At 41.3% G+C, this 12,653-nt stretch overlaps 1 protein-coding gene across 1 annotated transcript in view; it reads right to left on the bottom strand.

Moving 5' to 3' along the window:
• CPB2 (carboxypeptidase B2) overlaps positions 1-12,653 on the bottom strand; it is a 46,920-nt gene that overhangs the window by 21,490 nt on the left and 12,777 nt on the right. The window contains exons 2-6 of the mRNA XM_007186834.3: positions 12,327-12,402; positions 10,581-10,705; positions 8,994-9,102; positions 5,535-5,636; positions 3,120-3,224 (exon numbers count right to left, since the gene is read on the bottom strand). Of these exons, the coding sequence (XP_007186896.1) occupies positions 3,120-3,224; positions 5,535-5,636; positions 8,994-9,102; positions 10,581-10,705; positions 12,327-12,402 (517 nt within the window). The remainder of the gene's footprint in view (positions 1-3,119; positions 3,225-5,534; positions 5,637-8,993; positions 9,103-10,580; positions 10,706-12,326; positions 12,403-12,653) is intronic.

The raw sequence follows: 12,653 nt of genomic DNA on the forward strand, positions 1-12,653 counted from the left end.
GACGGGATTCATACTAGTTAGGGAAGGAAGAGATTCCTGGAAAGGAGCTGATGAATTAGAAGGAAGCAGATATATCCAAGGACTGGAAATTTACTAAAGGGGGGGGGGGGGGAAGCATACACAGCAAGTGTGAGGAATGAGAGGAAATTAAGAAGTGTCAGTGTCTTCAGAGGCTCTCCCTGGCCTTCCTGGTCACTGTACATGGTCATATTCTGGATCTAGGATCAGAGAGAGAATTCTTTCTGAGCTCCAGATAATGGCCATGGGAGAAATTTACTAAAACACAGTTAAGGTTAGGTTTAGTCATGTAAAAGAGTTCAAGGAGCTGAGAAGATAATTTGTTAGATGAATCTCACATATGAACTTTTTTTTTTTTTAGGTCAAGGTGAGTTTATTGTCCAAATAGCATAACCTAATTGCGTCCAAAACCATTTTCAAATCCATCTTTAAGCTAGTCAGAAAAGCAGGTTATTATTTTTAAAAATCACTTCACACTGAACAGATAGGACCTCTGAAAAGGCAGCTTGACTATACCATGTTACCATCATGGCCAATACAACATTTTTTCCCCATACTTCCTAAAAACCTTCCGTGTATACTGATCATGTTACTTCAGCACTTGCTCGCATGCCGACCAAATAAATACCCACACCTCTTACAGAGTACATGGTGAGAGAATAAAATCGACTGGATATGGCATCACACTCATTTTAAAGCAAAAAAAAAAAAATTATAGTAATAGTAAAAGAAAGTCCAAGACGAGAAACTGTAACACAGAGAGAGAGAGAGATCTGAGGTACATGGTAATGAACATAATGGAAAAAATCCAATGGCCCGGTGATCTGCCAGGGATTTCAGAGTAGGCCAGCAATTTAAAAAAAAAACAAAAAAACAAAAACACGAAAACTTTTTTTTTTTAAAGGATAGGCATCTGTCAAAATACACTGGCTACTGTAATGGCTACAGTCAGTAAGGCACTTTTTTCCCCAAAGTAGGCTGCAGGCAAAGGGATAAATGTGGCAGCTCCAGCATGCGTGTGTATGTTTGCCGATGGCTTCTGGAAACCTAAGCCAAGAACCGGGTCTGACAAAAAGCCAAGTGGGATGAGGAAGCCATACACATACATCCTCTTGAATCTCCCGGCCCTATTTTGTACAAACGGGTGACAGGAACTGCCCCAAGCCCCCTGTGCTCCGTAGCTACGGAGCGCCTGCTGGCTGAAGACGCTCTCAGCACTAATTACCGTCTCAGCACTAATTTCCCTTTTAAAGCTGTTCTCAGGGTCGGACTGTCTCAAAGATAAACAAAGAGGAATCCTTTTGGCTTAGAAGCCAGCTGGCTTACTCAGATTTCCTCCCCATTCTTACCTCCCATTTCCACTCCACCAATATTCTCTTCTTGAGCTAGAAAATCATTATTTGCATGAGCTAAGGTGCGAGTCTATTTCTTCTCCCAGCCCTGCCCCCTGTGGCCCGTGGAAGGAAAATTCCTCTGCCCTCTTTGAGAAAGTCATCCAAGGCTGCTACCGTCCTAACCCGGCAGTCCCGGGGCTCCCAGGGCAGCGTGGACATGGCCTTGGGGCCGGGCCGCAGCCCCTTCGGAAGGGAAGCCCCCGATGGCCGCAGCTGGGGTGGCGTCCCCTCGGAGCCACGCGTGCCCGCCTCGGATGCTGAAGGAGGCCGAAGGGGGACCGGGCTGGGGGACGCAGGGGGCTGCTCGGTGGGGTGGTCCCAGTTCCGGAGGACAGCGTCCTCGGACAGAAGCCCCTTCTCTCAGCCTGGGGCGGGGTGGGGGGGTGGCATTCGGCTGAGGCATCTGTCCCCTGCCCCCGCTTGCAGGCTTCTCGGCTGTTAGGGACCCGCATCGCATACGGACTTTTCATTCATTCAGAACCGTGGCAAGAATTGGAGGAGAAAAAAGAACCTCATCGGCAATTTAGCATATTCGTGGAATATCAAACTTAATCTTACAAAGATTCAGCAGATGGGTGGAGGGAGAGCGTAACATGTAACCGGAGGGAAGAGATGTCAGGGTAGGAGGGACGGCAGCTAGGGACAACTTTACCGACATGCATTAGGGTCCCTACGAACCGGAGTTTCTTTCCAGTCCTTTTCAGGTTCGGTGACAGAATGAAAAAGAAATATTCTTCCCCTCTTGCTTTGCATGTTTCTCTCTCCACTAAGTGCTGCCCCCTTCATTATCTAAAAAGGAACAAAACTATCCAGGTTGGGGAAGGTTTCAGATCATCAAATGGCTGTGTTTAGGGTCTGGCGGTTGGGAACTTTTCAGTAGGCTCAGGGATTCTGCAGTTCCATTGGTGGGAAGAGAAGATGGTAAGGCAAATAAAGGTAGGTAGAGATTTATTTGTCCAGGTAGATACAGAGACAACAAAAACCATTATCAGAAGGACACATACTTCAAGTTATTTAGTTATTTTTCCAGTGGCAATAGCTCTTTGTATGAATCAGTGTAGAGGACATATATGCCCATTTTATCGGATCTGAAGCATAATTTTTACGGTTTTCATTTATTATAGAGGTTTACAGTCATTACAGTTTTTACTTTTACGGTGTACTCTTTGTCTCATATATGGATTTTTTGATGCCAAGGCCGCCTTCGGGGACAAAATTCCCTATTATGATATATGGGAAAATACGATCTGCTCTGTAATGTTGCTTTATGTTCAATTTCTAAGGGCAGAATATGGCAAAAGATATCTGCATAATTCAAATCAAAAGAAAAAAATTCATTGGGACTCAATTCCGATAATTGCTTCAGTTCTTTCTTTTACTTAGGAAACATACCACAACGGCATACTATTTCTTAATTATGTTCCGGTGTTTAGCACCAGCCAGAAATGTAGAAAGGATAAGACAGACAATCTTTAGGGTAATTTAAATGCTTAAAGTCTTGGTTCTCAAACTTAACATGCATAAAAGTCACCTGAGAAGATTGTAAAGATTGTAGATTCCCAAGTCTCACCTCCAGACATTTTAAGTCACGAATTCTAGGATGTGACCTGGGAAAATGCATCTAATAAACAGGCCAGTTGATTCTGATGCAAGTGGTCTTAGGCCACATATCGGGAAACTCTGGCTTAAGAGAATGTGAATACTTACAAAGCCTATGAACCACAAGCAGAAAGCAGGAGAGATCCACTCTCTGGCATGGATTCCACAGTCAATCCACATGGCATTTTTGGACTTTTGTTCTTTTCTAGAAACCTGCACAGAGAAAATCAAAAAACAGTAATAAGAGGCTTCAGGATAATAACTTCCATATATATAGTGCTTCTACTTAATCCTTTTAGCAAATCTATGAAATACCCATTATTCTCTGCATTCCTCTGAGAATTCTCAAGGGAAATTAAAAGCTGGTGTGATTAAAGGATAGTAGGTCAGGTCACATAGCTGGTGAGGGTTGGGACTGAGGTCTGAAGCCAGGACTCGATTTAAAACTCTTTTTTCTTTAACTTTTATTTTTTTAAATGTTTAAAATTTTTTATTGAAGTATAGTTGATTTAGTCTTGTGTAAAGCTCTTTTTACTCCCTCACAATCCCCTTGCGATACCAGAGCTGCATGAGGTGGGTGTAGAAGTAGACACCAGAGAGCTAGTGTTTCAGGCCATACCTTCACACTCTAGCTAGAATTAAGTGGTTATGTGTTGGGTGTGCAGCTTTCTGTGGGAGGGGTGGGACAGAGAAAGGCTTGGGAGAGGGAAGCCAGTGGTCCAAGATAAACTTGGATTCCCTCACCATTTTCCCCGGGTGCACACTCTTAATGTGTAGATTATTTCCCTATTTCACACAAAAATAAGCACATGTCTAGCTTCACACCAATTTATTACCAACAGGTCTGGGGACAGAGGCCTCATTCTGATTTACCATCTGGGGGACTAGTGGAGCTTCCAGCTTTCTGGAATAAGAACTCCCAACCTTTCCTCCATGATAGGCTTTGACGTCTTTAGAAGAATTCTCAAAAACACCTCCAAACAAAATAAATCATAATTCATTTGCTTTTAAACATTAGTTAGACACACATTTTAGAGTATGAAGGGAAGGGAGAAGAGTGTTGCAAAATCAAACAAATGTGTGGGGCTAGAATTCCAAAACAAGAAAAAGAGAGAGTTCGATTTCTAAATTGCCATCTATGCTACTCAGGGAGGTTCTTCTGAACTAACCCGGAGCTAGTGATAGCCAATAAGAAGGCAAGTGAGAAAGTCAAATGGCTTTGACCACAAAGGGTCAAATTGTACAAAGAGGAGAACAACCCAGCTGATTTAATCTACTCAGTGTAAAAGAAAATCCTGAGTTGTCTGCACTAGTTGCCTTACTCGACCTTCTGTTTTACTGTGCTGAGCAAATTCTCTTGGTGCCGGTCCTGACCCTGGGAAGATGGAGGAATCCCAGAGACTCACATGATGTGCACATCCTTGGTTGAGTACGATTGGGAGTAATGCATGCAGAAAGCATGGTTTTCCAACATGTGCATCCCGGAAACACAAGTTCCAAAGAGTACACACAACACGGCTGAAAGTAAATGGCATGGGTGGGTAGGCCATGATTACATGGATCCAGTCTGGTTGACCAACTCGGCTGCCAAGAGGACCCAATTTTCCTACATCTGCCTTGAGTTTGCACTGCAAGTTCTTGTCAGAACAGATGAAAATCCAGAAATCCTGAGTCAAAATCTTATCTTTGGTTGATCGAAGAGGCCCACCTATCACAATTTAGATAATGTTGGGAAACTATGTATAAATTAAATGTTCCTAAATCGGATGTATTTTTCCAATGATTAAATTTTTTTCCAGAGCTCCTTTTTAATTTATTTTATTTTATTTTATTTTATTTTTTCTTTAGGGGAAAGAGTGCTTAAAAAAACAGAACTGCATAATTAGAAATTAACAGGCAGGAATTAGTTTGGTTTCATGGCTCCCAATATTCTTCCTGTGGCCACATTCACTGACTTTACTAAGGCCAATTTATTCAACTGAAAATAAAGAACCAGACAGGTGGTGACTGAAGCAAAAGCTATCATATCAGCCCTGCTGCCCAAAATCCCAGCATTGCCTGGGTTCCTACCTTTCCTAAGTTTCGCTGTTCAACTCTTTCTTTGGTTCTAAAAACTGTATCAGTGTCAATATTTGTTCAGTCACAGATTCCCCTACTCTTTTTTTTTTTTTTTTTTTTTTGCCTAAGTCAGTTAGTCAGAGGTGGTGGTGTTAATAAAACAGGATTTGAAATTTAATCTAGACCACTCCCCTCATTTTATGAAGGTAGGCATTAAAGCCCAGGAAGGTTAAATGGCTTATCTATGTCACAGAGTTGATACTCTTAGACCAACACTACATTAGTAAAGGAAAAAAATTTAAAGGTAATAACCAATCCCTAAAAGCTGGATATTAAAGTTGAGGAACACTTATAATACACATATTTCCAGAACTCAAAAAAAAAAATCCAAGTAATAACAAGCACTGCTGGAGAATTAACCCATCTCCCAAAGTTGAAAGGTCAACGACTCTTCCCATAACATACCTTTAAAACATAAAGTGGGTACTTCTCATATGAGGATCCAATGTGGATTTTTTCAACCATATCAGGATACCACTCAGTCATAACTTCTATCCAAGAATAGATCTATCAGAGCAGAAACCAGCAGTCACAGAGCAAGTTCAAAGCATTTTCCTGACAAAGGAAACAGACCACTTCTTCGAGGAAGGGCAATCCCTCGAAAACACTTGTATGTGGAGAGAATGAGGAACTAAAACACTTGGGGCAGGGTGTTTCTTCTGCTGTTTAGAAAAATCAATAAAGCTAAAGTTTTGAAAAATATCAAGGTTTAGGGAAAAAGTACGAAGAAACTTATGACAAAGTAGGAAAAGATAATCTTCAAAGCAGCGCTCCTTAAGTTATTTTTAAAGGCTCATCACATTGAATCCCTGCCTCTGTGTATGAAATCCTCTTTACCATTCAAGAGTTCATTTCTATATGAGATTTTTTTTTTTAAATATTCACTTTTCAAGAGTAACCTAAGGAAGTCCTGGGCACTGTCTTTGAACAGGATCAATCGGGTTGCCATTATTTCTTACTGAAGACCTGTGGACTCACAACAAAATCTGTGAAATGATGAGAAGCAAAGGCGAAAACAATCTGGAGAAAAAAAATTTCTCTTCTACCCAGGGAAGGAGTTTGATTCCGGACCTCTCTCCTGGGTGGAAGTCTAGTGGTCTGTGATTCTGTCAAGATTATAATAGAAAGAAAAAACAAAAATTTCTGGGTCTGACTTTAGGCTAGTGCCCACCTGGAAGCAGGCATTGAATGATCGAGCCTGGCCATGTTTTAATGTAGACCAACTTCTCAGGGGCCACTTTTAAATTTTATACCTTCTGCAGTGGGAATGACCAACCCATGGCCTTATCTCTTGGAACTTTTCTAGAGGTAATTTCAAATAGCAATCCTAGCTGATGGGAACAGGAGCACCATTTACCCTTGGATCCTCTTAGAGGAACATAACTAGGGTGAGTGGTGTGTGGGAGTGGTTGTCTCGTGCCGAGAGTTCAGATGCTCCTGGAAGGCCTACCTGCTGCCAAGTACCAGTGCTGTCAGTGTCTGAGGTGCCGGAAATTTAACCATCAGGGATTTCCTCACTGGGCCTCTGTTTACTGTGTTACTCCTCTAAGGCATGTATACACCTGAGAGAACTACTACATCAAACTATTTTGTGTTACAGCATTGATGGTTCAGTAGATTTCCTCCAACAGGGAGGCTGTGTTATATAAAGGCAGCTTTATGGAAAACTTTATTCATTTCACAATCTGTGGTAATGATGGTCACATCCTTTGAATAACTCTCTTCTTTTGCCATTTGTTTTAAGTGATGTTTTTCAGTCATTTGTTTTTCTCCCCTGCAGGGGATCACTTAAAATTTCCTAGTGAGAGTCAATGACAAAAGAAACCCCTCTTGCCCCTCAAGCGAACGTGTGGTGAGGACTGAAGGAGAGATCAGTGTTGAAGGGGAAGAAAGGACTTGGCAGGATTTCCGGGGAGCAAGATTGCCATGGTTCCTACAAACCTCTTAGAAGGATTGGGCGTGGGAGCGAGGAGAGGTCCAAACTGTTTTCTGGAACGTCATTGTGATGAAATGAATTGTGTCCCCCCTCAAATTCATATGTTGAAGCCTTAACTCCAGTACTTTAGAATGTGACTGCATTTGGAGATAGGGCCTTTAAAGAGGTAATTAAGTTGAAATGAGGCTGTTGGTGTGGACCCTAATCCAACCTGACTGGTGTTCTTCTAAGAAGTGGAGATTAGCACGGACAGAGAGACGCCAGGGATGTGCACACACAGAGAAATGGCCGTGTGAGGACACAGCAAGGAGGTAACCATCTGCAAGTCAAGGAGCGAGGCCTCAGAAGAAACCAGCCCTGCTGACACCTTGACCTTGGACTTCCAGCCTCCAGAACTGTGAGAGAGTAAACTTCTGTTGTTTAAGCCACTCAGTATATGTCACTTTGTTATGACCGACTAATACAGTGTATGACAAACTAATACTTTTTTCCTCCCATGTCTTTCCAACTCTTTCCTGGGGTGAGGGTAAGAAAAAAATAAGCCCTTTGAACACAGTATTTAAAATATACCAGAAAAAAAAATTTTTTTAATGTTCATATCCTTTATCTATTTATTCAGGCTACACCATGCGGCTTGTAGGATCTTAGTTCCGCAGCCAGGGATTGAATGTGGGTCCTCGGCAGTGAAAGCACAGAGTCCTAACCACTGGACTGCCAGGGAATTCCCAGAAAAATGTTTTAAAATACCTCTGTTTAAGGCATTCCACTCTTCCCACCAAACCCAACACAGCATTGACACAGTTAGTTTCTCCATTTGCAAACCGTGCCTACCCAGCCTCTCAACTCTGGACCTCAAGTTTGCTCATGCAGGGCTGATGTAGGAGGCTGGAGGGAGGTGGTCTAGGTGGAATAGACAGAGGCAAGGTAGGAGAGAGAAAGGAGAGGGCTGCAATTTTAAGATCCCCGTCAACCAGCCAGGTACATCGATTCTGGAAGCACACTGAGTTCTGGTTTAACTAACTGGAAAAGAACAGATGCTTTTGAAGATTCAATAGAAAACTTTCTTATTACTTAAGCCTTAGATGTCTTAAAAATATGGATATGGTTCTTAACAGTTTCTGGGCACCTAGCCAAAGATGATAAAAATACTTATATTAGGGAATATAGCAGCAGACTCCTATGAAAGAATAGAAGGTATCAAGGGATTTGTACTACTTGGGGTATATTATATTGAAAAGAAAGTGCTCCAAGGGGTTCAACTAATAAATATGGAGAAATGGCTCTTAGAGTATGATGCGAAAGCCATCACTGAGGCCAACTGAACATGGATATCTTGCTTAGGTTCCCTCTAGAAAAATCAGAACCTATAAGTACTAATAGGAAAAAAACCAATTTCTTAAATATTAAAACACAGGCATTATCAACATTATTATTATTACTATTATTACTTAAATAGGTTCCTTCTGAGAGGAATAACATGCACTTAAACACTTTATTGCGTACTAAATATAAGTGAATAAATTCCTTTAATTCAGTGAGATAATATGGTGATTATTCAGTAAGAGTACAATTAGGATAATGGTCTAAGGAGACATGATTAATTGGACTGTTACTTTTTTTGTGGCAGTTTCAATAGAAAGGCCCTATTTTCAATTTCCTGTTGTTCCTTAGAATGCAGTGTTACTCCTAACAGAGATACTCTTAGCTATGGACAAACAGGCTGCTTAGAGGCAATTTCCAAAATATGATGCAATCTTCCCAGTGAAGATATCTACGAAAGGATGAATTAATTCTGTATAATCAACCTAATTGTGATTTTTTTTTCACCCTCTTCCACCAATTATGATTCTCTAATAATTTCCCATGGCTGAAATGGCAACGCTCGTTAAACGAAAATAGGAATTTTCAAGAGAAACGTGATAGCTTACCTCATTTAGTGAGTGATACTGTTCATAGTAGGAGGAGGAGGCCCGGGGGCTGATGGTGTCATTGGAAGTCTGCTGCCGGATAAGATCTTCCACATTTTCCAACAAGACCCTGGGTTATGAAACAGGGCGTGAGCTGGTTTCCAAAGAGGGCTCTGATTTTCCTGCATGGCCCATTGCAGGCACAACAGGTGAGCAAGGGGGAAAAGTCACTAAGAAATCTAACAAGCACAAGGTGAAAACACCGCCAGCTAACATTATGATAAGCTGAAATACACAAGCCCTCTGGGTAGAGCCTCATGGGCATTGGAGGGATAGTGGCTCCTATGGGGTATGTTTTCAGGGCCTCCAAAATCTCACCCCTTCTCCAACATTATGAACATTTCTCGAATGTGACTCATTAGTGTGTTTTAGGTGAACATACAGGTTAATGGACAATGTTTTTCAATCCAGAGGAACACTGTATTATTCTGTTTTCAGTTAAGGACTGAGGAGAAGCAGAAAGCCTTTTCTTTTTATTTTTCCCTGTGAGTCACTGACATACACCAGATGCATGTATAGGTTCTGCATGGCCAAAGTTGGTCAAATCTCTAGAGAAATAAGAGCATAGGAATAGGGAAGGTTCAGGAAAGTGATCTCATTTAATTTCTCTTGCAAAGGATCACACAGTTAACTAGGCAAAAACATCTTAATTAAGACAGACTGAAGCCATTCTGTCACCTGGGATGAACAATTGAAAGTTAGCTGTCATTCTAATAAAGCTTTCTTTACTTTTACTTAGGTCAGGGGGTAAAAGCCAAGGCTTTGACATCAGAAAGGTCTGAGTATGACTCCTAGCTCTGCCACGTTCTAGCTGGCTGACCTTGAGAAATTCCTTTGAAAATGTTTTTCATACGCACAATGAGGATAGTATTTACTTCACAGGATTAAATAAGGATTAAATGATACAATGTATAGAAAGGCTCAGCACCTTTCCTGGAAGGCAGAAAACACCAATAACATATTATTAATAATAATCATAGTGTATTATCCAAAGGTTGCCCATTGATACACAGAAGAGAGTATGGCCTCCAGGAAGTGTCAGGGCAGCAGAGGGACACTGGAGCTTGGGCAATGGATACAGAATGGAGACTCCAAAAGGAAGAAGGCATGAACTCTGAACAGAAATCATACCTAATGCAAATTTTAGTTTAGGGCCAGACATTCCAGAATGTTCACTGACCTTGTGAAGGAAGCAAAATCTCCTTCAGCAGCTGCTTTTTCAAGAGATACCACAAAGCCTACTAAAGTGAGTGACAATTTTGCTCCCCGAGTCCAGGCACAGAGTAGAGGAACTATAAGAAGGAAGGAACCCGGAGGAATGGTAAGAGTCCTTTTCAGATAAGGGACCAAGGTCATGAGAGGTAAACCACTTGTCCAGGGTCACAGAGCTAGCCCCTTGGGCTCCATCACCAATCCGTTCCAGAGATTTCCATGTTACCATGTTTAATGTAAGTATTTATTTTTCCAGGAAGCAATGACACCATCCACTAGTAAAATGCATCATAGGTGCTTAGAATAGCTGCTCAGTAAATACGGAATCATGCCTACCTGAACGGAATTCTGCTCTCATTTAAATGGGCTTTCACGTTGCTTACATCAGACGCATTTACAAAAAAATGGACTTCTTTTCTCTTCGTAATAAATTCAGCTGTTACTGGCTGCCAGAGGACAATCTGCAGTTTCAAGGGGGAAAATTGATAAAAACAAAGACAGTTTTTCACATCATTCTCGTCTGTAGCTAAAGCCATAAAAGGGTTTTTGTAAGGGAAATAAAAATGACATTCCTGGTCACTGGTCCCCATTTACACATGTGGTAGTGTAAACATTTATTTTACAGGGGGCTTGTTTTATTCTTTTCTGTAACCCCAGTGGCTAAAGAGGGCCTGGAACTTACTAGGTACTCAATAAATATTTGGCGAGGCAATGAACTAATGAATGAATTCATGAATGAATATATTTATGGCCCAATGTAGAACTGGATGTGTATGTCAGATGTTTAAAGAGAAATGAAAGTTGGTCTAGAAAGAAAGTCGATTAAATGTTGCTTTTTTTTAATAAAAATTCCATATCCTTGATACTATTATGATGTTAGTGTTCCTTTCCTTTAATCTAATTGCCTTTGGGAAATGTCTTCCCATACATAATATTTACATTTTCTTTCTATTTTACTGAGCTTTTTTTAAAGCACTTTCACACTCATTGCCTTTGATCATTATAATAACATTTTGCCATAAACTAAGCAGGTGTTATTATTTTCATTGTTCAGATGAAGAAATTAAGGCTCGAAGCTAAGTCGCCTAAAATCACACACCAAGAAGTGGCAGAACAAGATCTAACTCCTGAATCTCGGATGCTTCCTCTGGCAGTATTTCCTCTGTCCACGGTGTGGTGGCTGTGGGGACGCGCCGGGCAGCTCTTCTGTTGGGAGAGGCTTAGTTCACTAACCTTCCCCGCTGTTGTCCCTCTTGATTCCCCCCCTGGCTTCTCCAGGGCTGCAGCCAGCCAATGACAGAGCACTGCGGGTGTATTATTGCAGCCCCGTTCCTGCTAGATTAGGGTTTCCTCTTACAGATGTCTTTGGCTTAAGGACTTATCATGGTCCAGCCAAACCTTCATTGGGACTGCCCTGTGGTCTAGAGGTTGTCCACGCACAACCCTCCTTTCTGCACACGTGTCAGAGCTGCTTGATGGTCTGTGGGTACTCTCTGCCACCTCCAGCTCCCTCCTCTTCACCCTTCACAAGCAGCCCCCCTAACAAGTCTCTCACATCTCTAATATAGTTTTGACCTCTGCTTCTCAGAGAGCCCTAACCCAACAACCATCAATATTCTATCAGGATATTTTGTAATGCATCAGTTTTCTATTTTCTGGGGAGTTGAGTCCCAGGCATGAAAATTTTAATAAATTTTTCTTTGTGTTTTTTATGCTTACACCTTGGTTAAGTATTATTGCTTTTTAAACAAAGATCTACTGGATTTCTGTTACTGTAGCATCTTTGTAAGTACCCCCCCCCCTTTTTTTTTTTTGGTGCTGAAACCCAGGAATGAACCAGTAAGTTCACACTTTCAATGCCTAGGTACTGTCATGTAATTGGCTGAAAAGCCAATAGCACAAATGAAGACAGTTTGATTTGGGGAACCAGTAAAATCATGTGATTATGGGAAGGAGGAGACGGCTACAAGGAGAGGGGTTTATACCAGCTGTATATAAGTCAGACGACATATAGGAGAGAACATGGCACACAAGACTTGTATAAAATATAAACAATAAGAAGATAAATGAGGGAGAAGTTACCTCGTATGTTGTAGTAGTATTCTGCAGAATTTGAACTTGCCTGGAGGTTCTAGGAAGAGCAGATAAAACCTGGCCACTGGGGGGAAAAAAATAAAACAGGATTTTGATATTAAATAAAAAGTGAAAATAAGATAAATTATATTGGGAGGGGCTTCTAGGAAATTGTAAAAAGGAAACAAAATGTTGAAAGAAAAGAGGACCTCACCACAGATTTCAAAATAACCTTAGATTTTGCTTCCAGTCAAGATGGAGAAACAGGGACCAAGTTTACCCTCCTGCCTGAAACAAATAGAACACTGGACAATGTATATAAAAGAATGTCACTCA

This window comes from Balaenoptera acutorostrata, chromosome 18 (assembly GCF_949987535.1).
Source record: "Balaenoptera acutorostrata chromosome 18, mBalAcu1.1, whole genome shotgun sequence".
NCBI lineage: Eukaryota > Metazoa > Chordata > Mammalia > Artiodactyla > Balaenopteridae > Balaenoptera > Balaenoptera acutorostrata.